Below are 23759 nucleotides of genomic sequence, written 5' to 3' on the forward strand. Positions count from 1 at the left end.
TACCTGCGGGTTCAATGGTTTATTTAGAATCCTTCTGCCCTGWAAATACAGAACTATTATTCTGCATCTGCTCCATAATTGGGAAAGGAAAGCAGCCAAACTCAAGTGTTCTCCCTGGAGACTGAGTAAAGCTGCTGGATACATCAGATTCACAAATACTCATCATCCTCTGGTGGGCTTGGAGGGCAGGTTCATCCAGCTCCTGAAGCACACAGGTCACATCCTTGGGTCCAAGTCCTCCCTTGCCAGGACACACCTGAGCRTGTCTGATGTGCAGCACCAAATCTTCCCCAGAGGCTGAATCCTACAGCAAAAGGTGTCATTGGCCCCAAAAGCCACAATGCCAGGGCAATCTCCTCCCCTGGCATTATGTACACATTGAAAAACATCAAAATTAAAACAGCCATTTGCACACTATTGGCAACTTTGATGTTTTCCTACTGTTCATTAAACCCTCACTGACGAGCAKTTACAATTTAAAAATAAAATGCTTTTGTTTTCTTTTTAAAATAATAATTTCTACGGTTCTGTCAGCCAACTAATTTCAATCACAGCATAATCTAAGAATAAAGCAAATCCTGGCCAAGAATGGCTGCCACGGACTCTCAAGAGTCAAGGGAGCAGCGTGTCCCAGCTCCTCACATCCCTGCATCCCTCTGGGAACCTGTGGTGAACTCCAGTTGATTTTCTTTGTCATGATTSTTTTGCAGCTTAGGAATGCTCCAGTCCTCGGGGTGGCTGCACTTGCAGGGAGCAGTGGGGTGGAGAGGCCTGTGGGCACATCCAGTGTTAATGGCAGTGCTCTGTGATATCCACCACCACYGCCTTTTTCCAGCTGAAGAAGAAGTATCCGGTGCCCGCTCCCGCTGCCACGGCTATGCAGAGGTACCCGTTGTAGGTCATGAAGATCAGCATGAGGAAGTAGCTGACCACCACTTGGATGATGTGCAGCACGGTCTGCAGCAGGTGGGGCAAGCTCAGCATCTGCTGTCTGTGAACACAAACCCAACCAAGTCAGTGAACACGGGGCAGGTGGGAAACACACAGCCCCAAAGAGAAAGCTGCCAGGACAGCAAGGTGGGTGTAGCATGGCAGAGAAGGTGACACCAGACTGGGCAGGGACTCTTGCATGCAGCTGGCACCTGGAACTGTGSTTTTCCCCACAAAGCAAAGCAAGCACAGAGCTTGCTGGGAGGACACAACTTTTAGCTGAGAAACAGACTTTGCCAAGCTTCTTYTACTGCCCCCATTAAAAAGCAAAATTGTTCCTGCTCTGCACTGAGGCCTTGGCTACTTGTCAGCAAAAGGATCCTGAATGTTTTCTGTTGGGGTCACTGGATGTAACACCCAAACTCTGCTCCTGGGAACTCCCCAGACATGTTCATTACAAAAACCCCAAGCTCATCTGGCTCCTTGCTGCTTTCCTCCTATCCCCATCCTCGAAGGTGCCCAGGTGTGCCCCATCCTCCAGTGCCAAGCAGTGTCCTAGTCTGGAGTCAGGACGCTCTCCAGAGATCAAAATTGGCTGCACAAAGTTTCTTCTGTGCCAGTTTCACCCACAGAGTTTTGCTTTAGAATGCAGTGCAATCCTTACCCCACGGTTTTGTGTGTCTCCATCAGGATGGTGCCATTGGGGCCTGGCACTGGCATGGAGTTATAGCGGATGCTGACTTGGGATTTACGGAGCAGACACTCCCGGGCAATCTTAAGGCCTTCATAAAACATGGCCAGGAAGAAGACGGCCACAAAAGCACCAGCCATTTCTGACAAGAGAGGAAACATTATTGTCTCTGGGCAAGAAAACATGTCAGTAAAGTCACTGTGTCACTGAACAACCCCTTTATGCTGCACTGGCTGTGGCCAGGCTCCATGTGCATGCATGGACAGGTGGGAAATGGGAATTTCATCCACGCACTAGCTGGAATTCCACCCATGAAGCAAAACCAACAATCACCTTTGTTAATAAAAAGCAAATTCTTGAACTCTACAAACATCTTTTTCCTTTCACTCCACAGATGACATTTAAATCAGATTCAGCACAGCATGTTGGTGTGTTTTTAGCACAAGCAACAAGGTAATTCCTGATACATGAATCCTGAAACACCAATTGCAAAGTTTTTGTTTGGACTGCGTAAGACAGTGTTACTAACCTCCAGGAGAATTGATAGTAAGTCCAGAGAACAGCAATGGCACATTCTCACAGCTGAAGTGGAAAGTCATGGCCTGCCCAAAACACAAAGAACACCAAGATGAGCCTGGAGAGCTCATCCCAGGACAGAGCTCAMAGCAAGGTGCAGCAATAGGGTTTGTATCAGAACAAGAACTCAGATCAGTGTATTTGGTCACCACATAAACACCAAAAAACTCTCCAGTCCTGCTGTAACGCACACAAGCAAGACAGGGATGAGATGCTCCAGGTTCCAGCTCCTTCAGGCAGGAGGGCCTGTCCTTCACAGAACTGCAGCTAAATGCCTTCTCCTTGCTTTTGGAGCTCCTTTTCTCCCCAGCAACAGAAGAAGTCAGGGATTGGGGACGTCCCCACAGAGCTCCTGCTTGCCTCCTCATCCCCTCAGGAACTGGGGTGCAGGGCACTTTCCTTTCCCCACGTTGACCTCACTTGTGCTCACACAGGTAAGGGTTGTACAGGTGACTCCTCTGGTCCCATCCTKTACTGTGCAAGCAGTGTTGTCTCCCTGTGGAATTCCCAATCCCATGGGAAACAGAGGCCYAAACACAGCTACCACAAGGAGTACTATATATAAAGCAAGACCACAGCTTCCCCTGGGTGAAAATAAGGGTTCCTGAGCCAGCACAGTGAACACTGTGGGAATGGAAGGCATCAGTGATCCCCAGGCCAGCTGGACRTGATAGAAACTTCCAGGCAAAAAAAGCTTGGCATGTCTTGGGCACAGCTGCACACAGTGTTTTCACATGGGAAGTCCTGACCAAGCAAGAGGAACTTCTCTTTGAACTTCCCTTGTTGCTTAATTAAGGTTATTTGCTGAAGCTCAGAATTATGATTCATTTCAGCATCCATAAGAATCAGCACACACTCATTTTCCCCAGAGCAGAAATTACTGTAAAACAGCTTTTAGAGAGTACTTTCATCTCTTCAATGAATTTAMCATCTTTACATTTAAAACAAAATCCACATGAACCAAAGAACTGCAGCTGAACCTGAGTTACTTAGTGCCAGTGAAGAACAGGAAAACACACACTAAATGTGCTCAGTCTGTTATCTTGAGATGCTGTACCTATTTACTGCCTTTCCTGACAGATTTATTTGCAATATGAACTCAAAATCTTGTGCAATTACTCACAGTTTTCAGCTGCAGGGCAAGGCAGGGTCCTGTAACTATCCAGCAAACACTTGACATTTGTAAAGAAATGACATTTACATGGAAAYAATGGCCCAGGGATGCCAATACTGAGCTGTGAAATTTTGGGAAAAGCTTCACAAGGAGAGCAGTGGCACTGCTGCACTGAGAGCTTCACGTGGGCCATGCCCACCAAGGCTGTTGTAGTGCTCTCCTCTGTTGTGACAGTGGTTGCAGTAGAAGTAGAAGCAGAGATTCTTCWTTCTCTCCTCAGGCACAGAGCTGGYAGACAAACTCCAACTRAAGGTTTGCAAAATCCACTCCCGAGAACACTCTCATTTGAAATGGAAATGTACCCTCTCTCCCCTCCTTTTGATATTTAAACATAAACAAACATGTTTTAACAATCTGAAACTCACTCCAGAAGTATTTAGGAAAAGGAGAAAAAGCTKAAAAAAAGTTCCTAGAACTGGCTACACACAAACACTGATCCTACAGCCATCTCCATGGAAACCCTGGCCAGGATCTCTCCAAAGCCTCAAAGATGCAAGAATGAACAAGTCTGAACCTGTTGGAATSAAAGTCAGCTGCAGCAGCAGGAATCAGAACCAATACAGCCTGACAAAGAGCCCTGGCAGTGCTTTGCTCCCCAAACTGAGTGTGCTCTGAGAGTTCAGGAGGGAAGGGCACAGAGGAGCTCAGCACGGCCCCTCACACTGCGGGGCAATCCTCTCACTGCTGCCTGGGGCTCTCACTGCCAGCCTGCAGAACTCCATCCAGCCGTTTCCTGCAGCAAAACTCTTGCTTTGCGTTTCTGCCCTTAGCTGGCTGAAGAGCATACACTAAGCTGGCTCCTAGAAAGGTTTTTGCAAGAAAAGACAATTTCACCACAGCATCTCCAGCTTTGAAATCATTTCACTTTGTGTATCCCATCATGATGTTCCTTCACTCCAGAAGACCACAACAGGGTCTGGGTTTAACCTGGATGGACTCCTGTCTTCCAAAGCTCAGCCTAATTTCCAGCTCTCAAGAGCACAGTCTTTAAGATATCAAGTTACTYTGAACCACAGACAAGGAAAAACTCTCTGGTTAATTATGAATTYTCCACTTACCATCATCATCATGTCAGGCCCATGGCCATGTCCCGAGGCTGTGGTGGAGGAGTGGTGATGCTCAGGGGGATGTGAGGTTGGCAGCATGGAGCCGTTCATGTGGTGAGACATCTTGAGGGCAGACAGATTCAGAAAGGCACATAGAAAAGTGGGACCCTGCAAAACAAATAAAAAATCAAAAATCTTTTTAAACAGAAAGTGATTTCTCTACTGCTAATGCAAGAGAAAATATTCCAGGCCACTGAGAACTGCTGCCTCTGGAAAACTGCKGAAGGATCCTCATGGTCCTGCTCTGGCTACAGAGAGCACACAGCAGGACAATTTAAAGGAGGTGTGTCCCTCTGCAGCCTAATTTAATTGAGATGGCACCTGGGGAAGAGCACTCAGCATAAAGGAACATTTCTTATCTATATGAGAAAAAAACACAGTCCTTTCTCAACTGCAGTCTTGGAAGAGGCAAAAACATCACAAGCACCACGTTAAATTGCACATACTGAAGGATCAGATTACAAGATTTCTCTTAATTGACAGTTATACATTTTATTGGGAACATGTTTAACACAGAAATTGTGTTAGTTGGTACAAGACCTACTGCCAGGCAAAGGTCTGCAACAGCCACAGGCAATCCAATTTCATTTCCAAGAGCTTTACATTGCCACATCTCCCCTCTAATCACATTACCCACAGTGGTAGAAACACTCAGGAGGCTGCCTGTCCCAATCCCTAATCTGGTTACCACAAATCAGGGATGTCTGGATACACTAAAAAATAAATAAATAAAAATACCCTTCGTGGTTAGCTGTGGGCATGGTTGCTGCACTCTGCCCCACCACTGCCTGGCACCTGGGACAATTGCTGGTGGGAAAGGAATATCATCAGGTAGAAACAGCAACAGGAGAGAAAATAACCTGGGAATACCAGTCAGTCCTGAAAGMACAGCCTCTGTCCTACTGAACCCTGCCTGGAACACTCTGTACCCTCCCAACCAGGACTGCACTATGGTAAAACCAAGTGAAATAAAAACAATTTATCAAATTACCATTTAAAAAAATGAGGAGATATATTTCCTTCCACATAAATCATCGGAAGAGTTTACAAGTGTGTTTTTCCAGTTTTTTAAGTCAAAAGGCAACACGGTGCTTAAACAGGTAGATATGGCTATATTTATATTGGAGAGAGGAAATGAGACTCAAGAAGCACTTTCTAAATTGAAAATAGCAAATAAAAGCCCGAATGGCAGCTGGTGGTGGAGCTGGTTCAGCTGTGACAGTGACCCTGTGCAGGGATCACTGGTGGCCCTGAACACGAATGTCAGTGCAGCCCTGTGGAACATCCATGACAGGGGAATATCCAAAGGCTTTGGGGTTAAATTAAAGAGAGAAATGAGAGAAATTCAAGATTTGGGGAACATAAAGAYACTAAGCACTGCTGGGGACAAACTCAAGAGAAAGAAGTCATACACCCTGCAAACACTGAAATTAAATCCTGCAGGTAAGCACCTGTGACATCAGGAACCCACAGCTCAGGTATGTTCTGTTTCTCTGTTGCAGATGAATTTTGTAGTCCAACTCTTATTGCTTCAGACAACTTCACAATAATCCCCTGGAAAGTAACGTGTCATGGAATCTAAGGGCACTGGCTAAAGCAGAATGAATTCCATGTCCATATTTCTGCCAATAATTTTTAGCTCACTTKGCCCCTGATTTGTGCTTAAATATTGAGACCGGAAAAATGTCCATGGGGAGGAAAAAAGGAGAGAGACCAATGCAAGCAAAAGCTCAGGTGACAGAGAAAAACTTYACCAAGGGATACCTGCAGAATGCCCAGTGTGATTTCCATATGGCACAGCTTGGGAGATTATCCTGTTCCAGAGCTGAAATATTCATGCAGTCCCAAAAAACAAACATTTGGGAAAGGAACTGTCTGCCAAGACACACAAACTTCAAATTGTCTTTTGCCTCAGGGAAGGAAGAATAGCCCAAGTGCTTTACCTCATGAGATCAAAGGTAAGTGTGCTATGAGAGGAAAGACGTAACACAAGAACTTCCCCTCTCTCCCAGCCAAAATCTCCTGGAATCATAGGACCATGGAATGTCCAGAGSTGGAAGGKWYCCACAAGGATCACTGAGTCCAGCYCCTGKCCCTGCMCAGACACCCCAACAACCCCACCCTGTCCATCCCTGGCAGCGCTGTCCAAACGCTCCTGGAGCTCTGGCAGCCTCGGGGCCGGGACCATTCCCTGGGGAGCCTGGGCAGTGCCAGCACCCTCTGGGGACACAAGAACCTTTCCCTCAAATCCAACCTCAACCTGCCCCTCACACAGCTCCAGCTGTTCCCTGGGTCCTGTCSCTGCTCACAGAGAGCAGAGATCAGAGCTGTCCCTCTGTCTGTCTCCTCCCTCTCCTCTCAGCTGACTGATCCACTGCTTTTCCTTTGGACACAACATCCTCTCTAGTGACTACTGTCCAATGACTATTTATTCCTTTTAGGATTTCACACTCCTGCCAGGCTCAGCAGGTTCCAATAGGCTCCACAGAAGCCCTGGCTGGTTACCAGATGAAAAACTGCCATGGCTGGATTGTGTCCAGCATCTCACTCCTTTCCTTCTCACTAATCATCGTTTGTCTGCAGGAAGGCAGAAATAGTAGGGGATATTTACTCTGTAGGAACAAAGAGGTCAGGTGTTCAGGAGTGGCTACCTGTGGCTGGGCAGGCTATGATAGAGATTACAAAGAGCAAGGTTGACCCTCAGCAGTGTAGCTCCTTCCCACCCTGCTACTCCAGTGCTACCACACCAAATCCAACCCCTTGTTGCAGTTACTCAACACTGAAGGACATGTTATGAGATCCTGAAAGGATGAGGTATTAAGTAGGTTAAGAGGAAATAACCTCATCTGAGCCACTTCAGCTGTGTTTTGTATTACTAAAGACAACAAACAGTGGATAAATTTCTATTTTAAAATAAATCAGTTCCAGTGGACAGCCAGACTGATTTACAACTTAGGAGATCTCTATCTATGCCCTGGGATAAAAAACAYTAAGGTAGCAGCAGCAACAGGTTAACGGGTGTGTAATATTCCAAGCTGCAATCCCTGGGTGGTTTGCACAGACTCCTAAGAAACAAACTGACAGATGTGGAGCTCTGCGTGTCACAAGAAAGCGTTGGTTTAACAAGGCTGACTCCATACCTGAAGGAAAAAAATCCTCCCCTCCACCCAACTTTCTATTATTGTAAATTCTTTAAATAGGTTTAACCTCGTACAAGGCCAGCCCTTCAGCAGGTATTTCTGCCTGAATGGGTGACTTGATCCCTGGCTCCAGATGTTTGCACTGAGAGGGAGAGGCATTGGAGTGGACTCCTGAGCATGCCCTAGAGAGGGATCTGCCACAGTCTGTGACTGCACCAGGCTCAACCCTCTTGAATTCAGCAATTTGAACACCTGAAGGGGACAGACCCCAGGGTGTACTTGTCTCAAGGGACACACACACAGAACGATTTTTTTTGTGCTCTGCAGTAACCTACTGCCTAAGAAAACAAACAGGGTGGAACAGGAGAGAGGAATGAGGAAATTCTCTGCAGGGCTTGTTCCTTTCCCTCTCAGTGCTGTTACCCYGGGTGAGAGAAGCCAGAGCCTCCATTTCAAAACCCCTCACATTTTTAAGGAAAACTGTAAAACTCAGATCTACACACAGGACTTTCAGCCACCATCCTGGAGAAGGACTGACCTCAAGCAGGCTCTGTCCTCACAAAGATTTCTGTCCCACCCCTGCAATGCCATCGTGGCAGCTCTGCAAACCAGGCTGGTTCAGGAGCAGGATCTGACAGCAGCAAACAGGCAGCACCAGGACTTACCTTCACCTTCCACCAACACAAAACCAGTGCTGCCTCACCTCCACTGCAAGGAGGCCACATTTGCCACTCCAGGGCACAGAGAAGGGGAGGACAGGCAGGATATGTCAGTGTATACAGGAGGGCAGGTTAACAAGCTGAACCTGGTGAGATGCCAAAATCAGAGCAGTCTTCCCAAGCAGGTCTCAGCCACAAGATCAGTCATTACAYATAACTCACTCCACAGCTTCCCAATATATTGCTTCTGCTGTGKTCATCCAGAGACGTGCAACTTCACAGCAAATCACAAATTTTTCCTGTGGCAAACACCCAAGGAAAATACACCTTCCAATGCAGAAACACAGGACATGCAGAAACAGGACACAYTATGGGAAGGATCTACCAAGCTCCCTCCCAGAAAGTACTTTACAATCAGCTCAGTGTCAAACAGATCTTCCTTAAAGTCACATTCAAAGGGAATTATGCCCCTTTCCAAATCAGACATCTAACAGGATTAATAATGAAGCCCTAAATCAATGCCCAACTTTTACAGCAACAACTTTTCCCTTCTAAATAGTGCCTCATCTTTCCCAACCCAGTTCTGATAACCTAAGAAATAAAACTGATTCCACTGGCTCTGCCCAAAAGGACCAGAGCCTTAAAAATCACCTCTCCAATCTCCTTTAGAGCAATTAATTTGTCCCAGAGATAGGGTACTGCTGCAGACAGGACTGGCTCCTCCTGACTCCTCTGAACACAGCTGGAGTGATTCGTATCCAGGGTGTCTCCACCAGCACTTCTGCTAACAAGAACAGGGTCAGGAGGTCCCTCTCTTCTCCTGAAGAAGTGAGAAAGACCTGGTAACATTTACTAAGAATTAAAATCAAAGTTCCTGAGAGAGAGGCAAGGGAAAATGATTAAAAACAGCAAGCTGGAAAAGCAAAGATCTCTCGCTTACATGTCACATATGGCTCAGTGCTGCATGACACAAAGGAATGATACAGAAAAAAATACAGAATGGAAAAGACACTCAGGAGTTCTGGGTGCTCTACTTACAGCAGTGCCGCTGGCAGACTGAGCTCCACTGGCTCCCAGCTTGTGGTCCCAAGCCCAATCCCTTTTTTGTTTAGCAGCGCTGTAAATGGAGTGGGAGGGAAGCAGCAGCCTGCAGACACTGCAGCTCTGTTCACTGGCTCTAGCTGTGGGCTCCACTGAGCTCGTCATCAGGAGACCTAAGCACTGCTTTTAGTTTATTCAATTTCCTGGCAAACTTTTCTACTTTAACTGCTTCCTTTCCAAATGGGTGGACTTGTGATTCTTCCAGGATCCCAGGCATAGCTCCAGAGCTGCTTAAAGGCACAGCTCAGGGACAGACCAAGTTTACCTGATTATGCTGTAGGAGCACCCAGCAATGGCAGCCAGGCCCCTTGGGCCAAGCTATAAATTCACACTTTAAAGATATATTTTACATTCTTCAGTGATGTAGCCGAACAYGTGTTACAGATACACACTGTTGTTTTCCAGTGTCAAAATTCCCCTTGSTACTCTCCCAAGCAGCTTCAGCAACCCCAGACTGAGACACAGGGAGGAGCGGTGCTGTGCTCAGCACACTTAATTGCACACCTCTGTATTTCCCTTGCACAATTTCCAAAGAAAGAACCCTTAGAGCTATATTAAGAATTCAAGGAATGTTTGTAAGCTCACAGCAGAACTGTGGCTTGCCCTGGTACTTGCCCTCACCATCTTAAAGTCTCATCCTAAAGCTTTTCCCAGAAGTTTAAACTTCCCAAAACCTCAACATACCAGAAGGGAGTTGGATGAAGAGAAGAWGGGCACAGCTCAGGAGCTCCAATACACACTGAGGGTCAGACTGAGTTCAGACTTCCTGGGGTTTGTCCCTGACCATGGAAGCTTTCAAATGGATTTAGGCTGGATCAGCAGAGCCAAGCAGGAACACAGAGTGTTGTGACACAGGGCACATTCTCCCTGTCCACCTTACTGTAAGCAGGAAAGATAYAGATCAGCTATTCACACCCATTGGTTTYAGAACTTCAKAAGGAGGACAGGCACACTGGAGGAYAYCCAGCCTGAGATGCCAGAGGGTGGAGTGCAGGGAGTGAAGAATGACAGGCAAAAAAAAGAGTTGAGCAGGGCTGCAGACAACATCTTGTGTTCAGGCTCTAAAGGGGACAATGCCTGGGCAGCCTGTGACGTGCCAGGATGGAAGGAGGCAGCAGGGACATCAGCAGGGACAGGCAGSCAGGCTGGGAGCACCCAGAGCYCAGCTCTTGGGCAGCTGGAATGCACAACACAGGCACAGAGTGGGCTTCTAAAAATGACTTGCAAGGCTTTCACATTTTATGAGGGGAGAAACCCATCCAGGAGATCTGATCCTCTGCTATCACCTCCAGTGAGGATCCCAGCTGGAACCACTACAGCACATCATGGATGCTGAAGGGAATGACAAAGCACATGAAAAGCACATGTTCTGCTGTCCATGAGCCATGCCCACGATTGATGGTACCTGCCCACGCTGMGACAGACCCTTATTAAGCTGACCTGGACACACCCCATAGGCAGGATGTGGGAGGAGAATGAAGCAAAACCACATCACCCACACAAGGAGGTTTGGGGATGACACTTTAAGCAAGTTGAGCCCAGGTTCTCTGCAGCACAGCCAGATCACAGGGCTGGGGCCAACAAGCACACCCTGCAGTAGGTGCTCCCCCAAACACCCATCCTTCAGGGCTCCTGGCTGCCAATGTTGGCTTCATTTATTCTTACCAAATCCTTGGGTTTCTTTCCCACATTCCCCACTTGTACCAGTACACRTTTGTCCCTCTCATTTCAGGGCTGCTGTGTCCCCAGGGGTCAGGTTGCTCCCTCCACAAGGAACCATCACACAGCATTCACAGACATGGCAAAATCCCYAAACAATGGTCCAGTTTCAGACTATGGATTCCAGTTGGGATGCTGGCTCACACAACCTTCCTGGAGCTGCACAACTTATTTGGCAGCTTAATGCAGTTATATACATCAATTAATGTATMRTTAAGATGAAGATTAAAATAAGTCRATAAAGTATCCTCATAKGTTCAATCCTTAAGGTCYTSTCCACTGCTCTAAAWCAAAGCATCCCTCAACTRTACAACTAAAGCARAGCTGRTCACAGTTGCTCAGCACAATCCCCATTACTTGAGGAGGGGCCAGAGCTCTTCCTCTCAGCATAGCTACAATAATGTCCCTTTGATGGAGTTTATTTTTATAGCAAACTTGTCTGGTCACCTTCTGTTAGAGGCTTCCCTAGAAGGGGATGGTCATTCCTAATCTCCCATCTTCTGCAGATGCCTCAGGAAATCTGTGATCTTTGAACAAGGAAAAAAAATAATCCAGGACAGATTGTTCTTTACAGGACAATGCACTGAACTTCATTAAGTGAAGCACACACCATGTCATTACTCACAGCCCCAATGGAGCAGATGGCAGCTGAAAACAATCCTGCAGTGCAGAAAACCTCAGACTCTAAGCCTGATAACATCAGAGGAAAGGCTGAKAAATGAGCTCTGTACAGGTGGCCAAATAATGGGGAGTTAGGCTAAGCCTCCTTCGTGGTCAAGCGTTTTCCTCAGCCATACTGAAACTACAAAGAGATGGAAAAGCAGTAAATGAATGATACTTCTGAGAATCCTGGCAACACTGAGGAGTCCTTGCCAACCCTCTCGTGGTTGTAGCCTCATTTCTGCCAGAGAAGCCTGACCCAGACCAGGTTCAAGCATCTGGAATGCACAGGGAGCTTTGCATGGAGATCCAAGAGTGATCCTCCACTGTCTCACAAAGGGTCCCCAACTCCAACGAGCTGTGACCAGGCAGTTAGACCAGGTGATTCTTGAAGGTCAATTCCAACTTAACTTTCCCATCCTATTCCTCTTCTATTCAATTCTACCCTACAACAGYCCCTCTGCTTGTGCTGGCCACCTCTCAGCTCCCGCCTCAGCAGCAGGGTAAGATCACTTCCACAATGACCACAGGAACCTTTAGCAAAAGGTGACAGAATGGACACCATCACACCTTGSTTTGTCTCTTTGCCTCACAAATCCCAGGTCAGCAACACAGGGGTAGAAATTCCCCTCATCCACAAAARAATCCCACACACATTCCAGTAAACATCATGTCTTCCTTTGAAAGAAGCACTGCAATTTCAGAGACTGATCCATGCCTCCAACAGTTGGATCAAATCTTGGGGTCACTACCTGCATCTGCTTCCCAGGGCACCCCACTCTTGGCTGGGACACCACCATGGGCAGCATCTCTTCAGCACAGCAGCACAAGCTCCTTGCCTCCTGCAGGGGTGACAATGGTTTGGAAGGTGCACACCAGGCTTTGGGGCCCAGTACAGCAGTGGATACACGTGACTGGATCATTCTCATGCCTTTGCAAATGCAACACAGTCCCTCACCTGCCCAATACAAAACAGTAGGAAGGGCATGACACCAGGAATTCTACCAGGATTGGGTCTGGCAGCTGCTGTGAATGCCACAAGGTGCAGGCCTGCAAAACAGTCTATTTGGCAGATGTTGCTCAGAGCACATCTGTCACAGAAGCCTGGCTCAAGAGAAGTATTTTTGGGACAGATGCTGGAGGCTGTCACGAAGCTGAGGACACTTATCCATACAGGGGACTCTTATCCACACAAAGGACAASCAGGCAGGACACAGCAAACTTGTGTTAGAGGAACAGATGTCAAGAACATCATGAACTGGTGTTTTCTGCAATAACTTGCTCCCACCCTGATAAAACACAAATGGTCAAGCATTTCAACCTGTGTGAGCCCAAATTAACCAGAAGTCCTCAGAGAGGCACTTTGCAAGGATCAGAGCACATTCCACCCCAGCCAGAGACTATAATAAGCCAAGCAAATCCGAAGTGCAGCTCAGGGAACAAAGCCGAGCTCACTTGGYCTGGAGCCACCCACCTGCTCACCAGGAGCAGAAAGCCACGAACAGACATGTCAAGCACAAGCTGTTGTTTTTATTGCCAATAAATGCCAACGAACATTGTATTCATAAAGAGGAGCTGCTACATCAGCAGACAGCAAAGTGGAAGAGAGAGAAGGTGATACCAATTAAAAGGTGATTGACATATGTTCCACAGCTCAGTTTCCCTGTTCATCTCCAAGTGTCACAAAACTTTCCCCTTTTCCTGGTTACTGCTCCAAAAGAACAGCTCCCAGCTCCCACCAGCTCTGCCCACTGGGTACAAACAGTAAGGACATCAATATCCTCTGGGGTGTCAAAGCCAGAGCACATCTGTTCTGCACGAGGCCTCTGACTCCTGCACTCAGGAGCACAATTTTTTCAATTCTGCACCTGAGTTTCACTTCTTCCACCGCAAGTCTTCTGGATTCTGTATTTGCCCCACACTGTTCATTGTTCCYCTTTCTGTCTGGGGGAATAAGGCAGTTATCCCGCTTTCTGACACACAAGAGCACAGAAGTTTCTGGAAAGCGTCAGAATTGAGGCGCCACAGGACATGCAAGACCTGAGGAGTGACTGCCATTCCCACAGCTCCCAAAGCAGAGGAGATGCTGTACCAAAGCTGGCTCATGATTCTCTCATCTGGAGAGAACAGCAGGGCTTTGGAGATCCCAAAACTGACACAGGATGCCATGTTACAATTTCTTTATGAAACATCCAGGATAAAAGCCATAGCAGACATCAAAATTCCTTGTAGCCAATGCCAGCATGAATTCAGAGCTAGAACTGACAAGTTTCCATCAAAGGAGCCATCTACAGAAGCACTTCAGCACTCCCTTTGCCTTGTGAAGCAAACCAGGTTTGCAGACCAGCAGGCCACACTATCAGAGCTTCACTTCTCTTCCTCACATCCTCAAGGGCATGACACAGGAACACAGTAACACAAATCCAGGTCACAAAGTCCCCAGGATTCAGCACTCCGGGAGGAAAAACCTGAGGGCCTTCTCTTCCTGGCAGGAAGGGAGGACATTTAAGCACAGATTAGGCAGAATGGCTCAAAGGCCAGTGGTGTAAGAGGTTGTGCTGCAATGGAGAGTGGGCAGTGCTCAGTCAGGAATCATCGGGGAAGCCCCCACTAGAAATTCCCAGCACTCACTCATCAGCTGAGGACAACCGAGGATCCTGAGCAGTGCTGAGACACAGGACAGCACCAGGAAGAGGAGACAGAAAAGCAGGGCCACATAACACGTATTTTCCAAGATTACATAATTCTTGAATAAACAGACACTTCCTTATCCTCAGTGTCGGTTTTTGCTCAGATGTTACACAACCAAACACAGAAATAGTGACTAGGGAGATGGAATCCATATGGCCAGAGAGCCAGAATCACCCYGCTGCCTCAGGGGAGGCTGAGAACAAATGGGACAGAGTCCAGAGCCTTGCGATACTCTTCAAAAACTTTTTAATATAAAAATATATTAATATTTGAAACACTATCTTGCAAGATGTGCATCCTGTAAGACTAGACAATTTCTACTTCCTTAGAAAACCCAGGCCTAGTGAAGAATGTCACTTCCTATTTCATGCCCTAATCAAGAACAGCTTCCAGCATGTGCTCCTCTATCTACAACAGGCTAACAGGCTCTTTTTAAATGAAGGGAAAAGTTTTCTCCTCAAACAAAAAAAGAAAACCCTCTTTTACATACAAGAGTCTTCATTGTGTTTATTCAGCATCCAGATTCCTGCTGTTCAACACCTCCTGCACCACTTGCACGTATGGAAAGGAGCTATATCCCACAAAAATGCGTCTGTCACAGGGTAAGGACTTGGATTATTGTTTGTGGCTGTTCAGTGGCCACATGCAGAAGTATTCCATCTCTAAGGAATGACAGATATGTCAGGATGTGAGACAGGGAACTACTCGCAAGGTAATCCTAATAAACCATTGCTCCATGGTTTGCTGGAGGGGGAAGGACACACACCAGGCTACATAGTATARACAGCTCTAACCAGACTGATTTTATAGGGTGCCTTTGAGCCTTAAGCCCTGTAAAACTATAAAATAATCTCAGGAGACACAAAATTAAACCAGAGTAAAGAAGTGCATTCCCAAGAAAGAAAACACAAGTTACTTTTCTCAGAGGCAAGAGTGATTCAGTGAGTCCTAGAAGTGCAATACTGGGCCTTTAATACAGGTGGAGGATTACAGATAATATCTTTTACTATCTCATTACAGATTTTATCTAGCAACAGCATAAATACCTTTGTCCCATGAAGACAAAACCAAAGCTGAGAGTTGTAAACAGATGGCACTGGTTGATTAGAGGCCTCATAAAATGGAGTCCAGCATAGGTGATTCACAGGAGATTCCCAGATCTCACCCTACTTGYCCATTTTCACACAGCTCACTTGCCCTCTTTTGCTGCTTTTCAACATCATAACCAGACTTAGCCCAAAAAAGGCAACGCTTATACAAATTCTGAACTGGCTTTTAGGTGTTTTGAGAATCTAAATGACAACAAAACCACRCTCCAAAACTGTTATTTTTTAGGAGGCCATTCCACATGAGACACAYCAGTTTAAGCAATGCACACACGTTTTCCCATGTCCAGTACAGCCACACATTATTCATAAGCTTCCACCACATGGGAAAGTATCCTCGAAGAACAATTCCAGGAGCACATTTCCCTTCTTTCTTTTCATATTTAAGCAGTGGTTTGTTAGTAATTACTCCTTAGAAGCGTGTCCATGTGCAGACACAGCGTTTTGAGGTGGCCACTCAACCATTCCCCTTCCCTGGAGCTGCCACATTCCAGCCTGTGTCAAACACTGCCGCAACAGCCATATGTTGCTGTCCACTCCTACTGGGATATGCTGGGATTTCCAGCTCCTGCTCTGGCATGTCAGGGTCACCGTTAAAATTCAGGCTCTGACTAAAGACCTAAGAGTCCACAAGACTGATTTTTAGAAAAATACCTTCCCTTGCAGAGGAGAAATGGATGTGTGTTCATTTATTTTTGTATCACCATCCGTGACTTGTCCCTYAACACAAGAACTTGTTTTACCACAGCCAAGAATCAAATTCTTTTGTAACTCCAAACACTTGTTTTGAGAAGCCTCAAGCTGTTTCTGGGCAAAATGCAAGGTAGAATTCAGGTCACCAATAGCAAAATCCATTCCAGTGGGTTTTTAATTAAGCCCAGGAAGTCAATCTCTGTTTTGGCAGATGGTTAAAGCCAAACTATCCATCACCAGAGGCACCTTCCTACTCTTGATCCACAAYCTTGGCAAACACCAAGAGGATGGCACATTGACATATAAACAGCTTCCAGGTAGAAACACAAATACTTGGAAGGATTCAGAGCACAAAATCATAGCCCCAATCCATGGAACACAGCATCTCCACATTCTCCTTTTGGAAATGCAACTAAATTACTTAAAGTATTACTGAAATTATTGAATCATTGAAAATACAATCTCAGCAAGGTAGAATATCTCCAATATCAAGAAGAGGAAAGGAGCAATCAACTCTGTTCTCTGCAAAGGAACTTATCTTTGCAGGAGCCTTGGCCTCGTGACACTCTTCTGACAGGAAGAGTCATGACTGTAGTGCATGGAAAGCTGGAACAAGAGCCATCAACAATTCTTCTCTGAGTGGCAAAAAACCATGCTGGAAAAGAGCTTCAAATGCTGCTTTTTTCATCATTTTCAAACCCCTGAACTGCCACAGAGCTGCTAATCCAAAGCAGAAATGATTCAGAGCTAAAAAATGCTGAGTACTTACTCTTCCAGAGGCAGGTTTTCCATCTACCGACTCCAAGAGAGCCGTCTTCTYCAGAAAGGCAACAAGTATGAGACTGATCAAAGTTTCTCAACCCACACATAATGCTGACAAGCACATCATTATCTCTATCAAAAGCTAATCATTAACTACKGTTCAGATTAGCTTAGGACCARACCAAGCACTGGGATGCTCACATARAGATCCACAGAGYAGCAAAAGCAGCTCCTGAGTCTCCCTCGCGAGATTTTTGCAAAAATGCAGAGATTTTTAGAACTCCCTGATCTGATTAAATGCTTTGCAGAGATTACTTTCCAACAGATTAACCGCAACACATTTCAAACATTCATATCTCCATCAGAAAAATTAGTGGTTTGCTTGCTTTTGGATCTTGTAACAAAGCTAGCTTAGTTTATTTTACTATTAGCATTTAAGTATTCAGGATTCAAACTGATAGAGTGCAGTTTTAGATAAGAYATTAAGAAGCAATTATTCCCTGTGAGGGTGAYGAGGCCCTGGCACAGGTTGCCCAGAGGAGCTGTGGCTGCCCCTGGATCYCTGGAAGTGCCCAAGGCCAGGYTGGATGGGACAGCCTGGGATAGTGGAAGGKKYCCYTGCCCRTGGCATGRGCTGGAAAGAAATGAGGTTTAAGGTTTCTTCCAACCCAAACCACTTTGTGATTCTGTGWTTCTATCTGTCCCATAATGAAGAAATGTGAYATTTTCAAAGCTATCAGTTTTCAGGAGCTTTGGGAAGTGATAAAAAAATAACAAGGCAGAAAGATCATAATGTGCAGAAATTCTTCAACACCGTGTACAGGACAAACCCTGTCAGGGTAGCTGGCTCTGGGACCCTTCTGCTTAGAAACCTGAAGTCCACAACTGCTTTGGAAAAAAATATGTGACAAAGCAAAAAAAAAAAATGCAAGAACAGTTGTGCTGTGCCCTGAAACACAAGGGTTCTCGTGATGGAGGCTGCGGTTTCAAGCAAGACCAAAAGCAAGAGTTACACAAAAAGGGATCAACTGACAAGCAGTGCACATGATCCTGCTATTATGATGTCCTGGAGGGTTTTACTTGAGGAATTCAGAAAAWTAAGGAAAGCCATGCTGCTGCCAAGAGGTTTTTTAAACTAGAAGCAAAACAATCAGAATAAAGTGTATTAGGTTTTATACAGCAGGACATCCTATAGACACTGCTCTGTGCCTTGCATGAAAAGAGCAGCACAAAAACGGCTTTACAAGTACAACCAAGCCTGTAACAGGAACAAGAGGGCAGCTGTAAAACCCCCAACTAGCTTTGTTCTCAGCTGTTCAGGTTTCAGCCTGACAGTATCTACAACACACTCCTCCAGCACACTTCAGTCTCACCTGACACCACCTTAAACACTAAAGTTCAGCATGCCCTCGTGAGATAACGTCTTATCCCAAGTTAATAAAGGGGACCAAAGCTAATGATAACTTGATTTGTATAAAACCCCACTGGCAGCAAACCCAGAAATCATGACTCAGTCCCTTGTCAAATCCATTAGACCAGGAGCTCAGACAAACAGGAGAGCCGAGAAAACCAGACCAAGTGATTGCATTTCACCTCCACAGTATCCCGAGGCTGGGTGTGTTCCTCGGGAGCTTGTGCTCCCACTTCCCTTATTACTTTGATGTTCAAGGGTTGATTTACCCTGGAAATGGCCTCCCACGGAGCCATGCTGATGGCAGCTCTGCGGTCACTTCCCGAGGGCTGGAGGAGAGTGGGATGGCTCCTACTGCGAGCACTGGCTTTGAGTCTGCTCCACATTTGTTAGTGTTTCTCCTTCCCAAGTAAAACATGCAAGCTTGAAAATGTAGTGCAGCTGTGACAGTGAGCTGTTGAGTCTCTTCAGTACTACAAGACCTTTCAGAGCAGGAAAAGTTAACAGGGGAAGCAATTGAGTAAAGGGATCTCTGACTCCCAGCCCAGCCTTTGGAAGATCCCAGCCAGGAGTAGCCAGAGCAGCACGAGCTGCTCCCATTCTCCACACAGAGTGCCACCACTTAAAGACATCAGACAAGGGGCAGGCTGGGTCACAGGGATGAGTGTGTCCCCAAGGAGGCTGGAGCCATATCCCTTTCCAGRAGCTGCTTTTCCCGGCTCCCCGGAGCAGGCCAGCCAGTCTTCTCACAGCATTAGTTCAAGATGTGCCCTGCACCTCATAGGTGGCCTCAAAGCACTTCTTAATCCCACAGAGCCAAGTCAAAATACATCATCTCCAATGTGAAAAAAGCATGAAAGTGTATTTACTACAGATACTCCTTCTCCCAACAGATGCAAATTATTTAAAATTTTAACAGCTAAGACTGTCAGGGCTCCCCTTATGCAGGTTAGCCAACAGATCATCTAAATATATCACAAAGCTCATATTCCAAGCTCCGGTACCTTCATTAGAGGAATGAGATCTGAATCCTGATAACTAATGAGCAAGTGTGGGAAAAGAAAGTTTATGAAAGTGAAGTGGCTCTCACACAGTCTCAGGAGAGAGCTTGGGGCACTCACTGTGAGCTCTGTGCCAGAACACCTGGATTTTGTTCCCACTTTTCTCCCAGCTTCTCAGGATCCACACCAGGATGTGCTGAGCAAGCAGTGAGAACAGAAGTGCCTCATTTATAGCATTCAGCCTGTGCTCTAAAACTACCACAGACTGCTGTATTCATTTAGATAAATATCAGAGATAYTTAATATATGCTTGTATAACTTTTTTAACAGATGACAAATGACATTCACATCTGTGATACAGCAAATATGTGATTTTTCAAAGACTATATCCATAGATAGGAAAAGAGCAGGAAGCAAAGCCATTGTTATGGCTGCAATCACAGCTGCTCAARTGCCACTGGAAATCAACTGGGCCTTAGCAGATACAAACTGATAACACAGGGAAGAAAAGACAATGGGAAATGACATTAAAAACTGTAGAAATAAAAAATGAAAAATAAAAARGAGCTGTCTCACCACAGCCTCTCACTTCTAGATTGGCTTCTAAACYAGGAAAGTCTAATTCCAGGACCAACAAATGAAAGGCTTTAGAAAGTGCAGCAAAACAGGAGYTTAATTTGTTTACAATAACTAGTCCTATTATTCTCTGCATTAGCAGATTCCAGCTTTCAGATGAAAAAAGGTTAATGAAAAAATCATTGGCCTCTGTTCTCCAGGACCTGATTGGGAACATTTCCAGAAAATTAGATTGAGACAAAAGGCAATGGAGTAGATTAACTAAGATTGGATTTCCCAGAGAAAAACAACATAAACTAGATTGAGTCTTTTTCATCCTTCCCTAAGAAAAAATTGCCAAGACTCCCAGCGATTTCCTGGCAGACTTGTGGAGAAGTTCATGCTGGCAAAGTGCTTCAGCTCAACTTCCCAAAATTCTGCTGCAGGCTCCTGCTAACTTTCAGGTGACCTTCASCCAGGGGAGGGAAGGCAGGTCTGCAGAGCCATGGCAGTTTTCTGTTGGGTAGAGGGGTCTTCATGGCAAATAGAGAAACCAAGAAGCAAAGAAGAAAATAGTACATTTTAGTTCAAAGAACAAAAAGCTCTTTCTCTTTGGACCTAAAGCCTAATTGGAAAACAAGACATCTGGAAAGAAACTCCTCAGGGGCCTGCTCAAAACTCACCATGTGAATATGGAAGGTTTTGTTATTTACTTGTAATACAAAACTGGAAAAGATTATTCTCAATGCCCTCCTTTCTCASGCATTCAACTTTTGTTCAGGGATAGCATCTCACTAATCCAAACCTTGAAGTTACACTGTAAGGGAAGAAGTGAAGTGAAAAATCCTTCCAAACTGCTTTGCAGAAAAAAAMCCCACAAATTTTGTCCTTGTACCACTCAAAATCTGAGTTAGTGGCAGAAATGATAGCTTTGAAACAAAAAACACAAAAAAGTGACTTGGAAAGGTGTTTTAATTCTTCCTTTCTACTGGCAGAAATTATCCTAATTCTCAGCTTAGTTAACAAGCYGGCCTAGATGAGAAATCTGATATGAAATGAAAAGCAGCCAATTCTCAGTAGGGAACAGTTGTACAAAATTGCTCTGTTCTCAACACAAAGTTGTGTGGGAGCCTGCAACTTCTGACAGTTCTCATATTTTCAGTACCTTGTTTTTTGGGGGGAGGGGAGAGCAGTAGAAGCAAAAACCTGCTTATTGCAAGTTTTGTGTTTGTAGTAAAAAGCATCACTTTAATTTTGTATTGCACAGCAGACTAATCCCAGCTTCACCAACAAATCCTTAGTTGTAAAACCAATCTTCTTTYCAACAGCAACATTTACACATTATTCCCAGTGACCCCTTTTTAATGAAGGATGAGAAAAAAAATTATGCAGAGTCCAACGACTGATGAGAGCCTCAGGAAACATTACATCATAAATGACATGATTTGGGATCATTGGCCTGAACATTAACTTACCCTATAAGATCCCATRTTGTTACTCATGAAAAATCCTGCAMAAGCTTYACTGACCTCAGGCTCAAGSAGAGGCAAGTTAAGATCAAAAGGACTGAAAATCAACTTAATAAACACTTGTGGGGAGCGTTTCATCTACCTGGGCACAAAAAGCAGGACTAGTAAGCATTCTGGAGCTTGGAATTTCAGCACAAACAGGACAAATTGGCCTYTGCCTGGGAACTGTGTGGAACCATGAGCTCACTGCACGCTCAAATATAGATTTGTGGACTAAYAGAAGACTATAACCAAAGTTGAAATTAAAAAAGAAAAAGTGGCTAAGATGTGATGCTTGCTGAGTGCTGCAGGACGTGCTGCTACAGCCCCTTCCCCACACCACTGGCATTAAAACTGGCCAGTGCTGAATCCCAGTGAAAAAAAATAGGAAATATATACAGATATAACTATCTATCTAGCTATCTATCTATATATACATATATATATATATAGTGAAGGGTCTGAAAGGGCCTTATGAGGAGCAACTGAGGGCACTTAGCTTGTTCCTCCTAAAGGGGAAACTGAGGTCAGAACTCACCAGGGGCTGCAGTTCTTCCASAGGGGCAGCTCTGATCTTTGCTCTGGGAAAGATCCTGAGGGAATGGCCTGAAGTTATCCCAGTGGAAGGTCAGGCTGGAGAGCAGGGAAAGGTTCTTSTGTCCCCAGARGGTGCTGGCACTGCCCAGGCTCCCCAGGGAATGGTCCCGGCCCCGAGGCTGCCAGAGCTCCAGGAGCGTTTGGACAGCGCTGCCAGGGATGGACAGGGTGGGGCTGTTGGGGGGTCTGKGCAGGGACAGGRGCTGGRCTGGGTGATCCTTGTGGGAACCTTCCAACTCAGGRTACTCTATGATATCTGTACCTAAAAAACCTAAATTAAAGTGCCACACCAGTACTTAGCCACATGGGTCTTCACCACTTTAAAGAAAGTTAACTTGACAGCCAGACTGACAGACATACAAGAGCTAAAGCAACAAACTCTCTTAATCCAAGGAACATAGGGACATTTCCCATTGGAAGGAAGTTCATGTCCACCTGTCTTACTAAGGYTGGAACAGTCTGCTCCCCCCAGGAAGTAACACCAAATTATTGTGGGTTTGTTTTGTTTTTTTTTTTAACAGAAATAAGATGCTGACCATGTTCAGGTTTCATTATAAATTCACCACACATTCTGCAATATAAAAGCTGCTTAACACTCCCCTTTATCTTCTCCATTTAGAAGTGGAATCACTGATATGTCAATCATTGCAATAAACTCCTGAATTACTGCAAATTCAGCTCCGCAACAGACCTGGCAACCTCCTGCTCGGACTCAAACTTCCAGTAACTGACAGAACAAACTTCCAACCAACGCCAGCAAACACCCAAAGCCAGGAAATATTCAACCCTTATTGCCATTCWGACCTCCAGTGTATTGCTTTCCTGCATTTCAACATCATTTGGATTGGAGGTGGTGAAATTAAAGCCACTGAGTCTCACAAAGTACACAGAGATACCAGCTTTCCAAGAGGGAAAAAACACAGGATAACCACAACAAACCACAAAAAACTCACTAAACAAACCAACAAAAAGGCTTATTTCTAAAGGTACGAGGTGAACGTCGAAAATTGCCTAAGAGCGGCAGYTCAGATGGTTATACGAGTAAGAAACAACTAAGAACACAGTGCATTGCTTATGTCCCTGGGTAACTCAGAAACACGAAGACCGAACCTGGAGCACAGCAGTGCCCGGGAGTCCCCAGCCTTCCCGCAGGGCCCTCAGCCGAGCCATGCGCGGCCCTTTGGCTCAGCCCGGAGCCCCGGCGGGTCACGGCTCCCTCACGGCAAGGACAGCACGGTTYCCCGGCTGTCACCTTGAGAACCGCAGGTCCGGGTCGGGCACCTCCCCCGGAGCCCCGGGAGCGCTGCCGGCACTCACACCGAGCTCCCCCCGCACCTCCACCCCCACGTCCCAGAGCTGCCCATCCCCTGGGGCCCTTCCGCCGCCCCTGGCCCTGGGTCCCGCGTCCCGGCCTGAGGGGAGGAGGGGGCGGCCATGGGGCCCCTCAGGCGGGAGGGGAGAGGGGAAAGAAGGCGCGGGGGGCACGAGACCCCCCTGACCCCGCCCGTCACTCACCGCGCGACCGCCACGAGCCCGCGGCCTTCGCTCCGCCCCCACGGCTAAGCCCCGCCCCCTACCCCGGCTCCCTGAGTTCCCGCCTTTCGACGTGTCCGTAAAGGCTCCGCCCCATCACGTCATCTACGCCACGCCCCTCGCCAAGCCACACCCCCTCCCCGGCC

The 23759-nt window shown here is 46.2% G+C and overlaps 1 protein-coding gene across 6 annotated transcripts; it reads right to left on the reverse strand.

Moving 5' to 3' along the window:
• On the reverse strand, positions 1–23665 carry SLC31A1 (solute carrier family 31 member 1). Of its 6 annotated transcripts, none has more exons than XM_057384912.1 (5): positions 23596–23665; positions 4430–4585; positions 2151–2223; positions 1595–1763; positions 1–991 (listed from the first exon to the last, which is right to left on the reverse strand). In XM_057384912.1, the coding sequence occupies exons 2-5, from the start codon at positions 4538–4540 to the stop codon at positions 790–792; spliced, it is 555 nt and encodes a 184-aa protein (XP_057240895.1). In that variant the 5' UTR covers positions 4541–4585; positions 23596–23665; the 3' UTR covers positions 1–789. The 6 variants fall into 6 exon arrangements, with proteins under 6 accessions (XP_057240895.1, XP_057240890.1, XP_057240894.1 ...); XM_057384907.1 differs by lacking the exon at positions 23596–23665 and adding an exon at positions 23191–23264; XM_057384911.1 differs by lacking the exon at positions 23596–23665 and adding an exon at positions 22022–22059.
• Positions 23666–23759: the final 94 nt, after the last annotated feature.

Source organism: Malurus melanocephalus, unplaced genomic scaffold, assembly GCF_030028575.1.
Source record: "Malurus melanocephalus ecotype Western Australia unplaced genomic scaffold, MMel_1.1 scaffold_757, whole genome shotgun sequence".
Classification (NCBI taxonomy): domain Eukaryota; kingdom Metazoa; phylum Chordata; class Aves; order Passeriformes; family Maluridae; genus Malurus; species Malurus melanocephalus.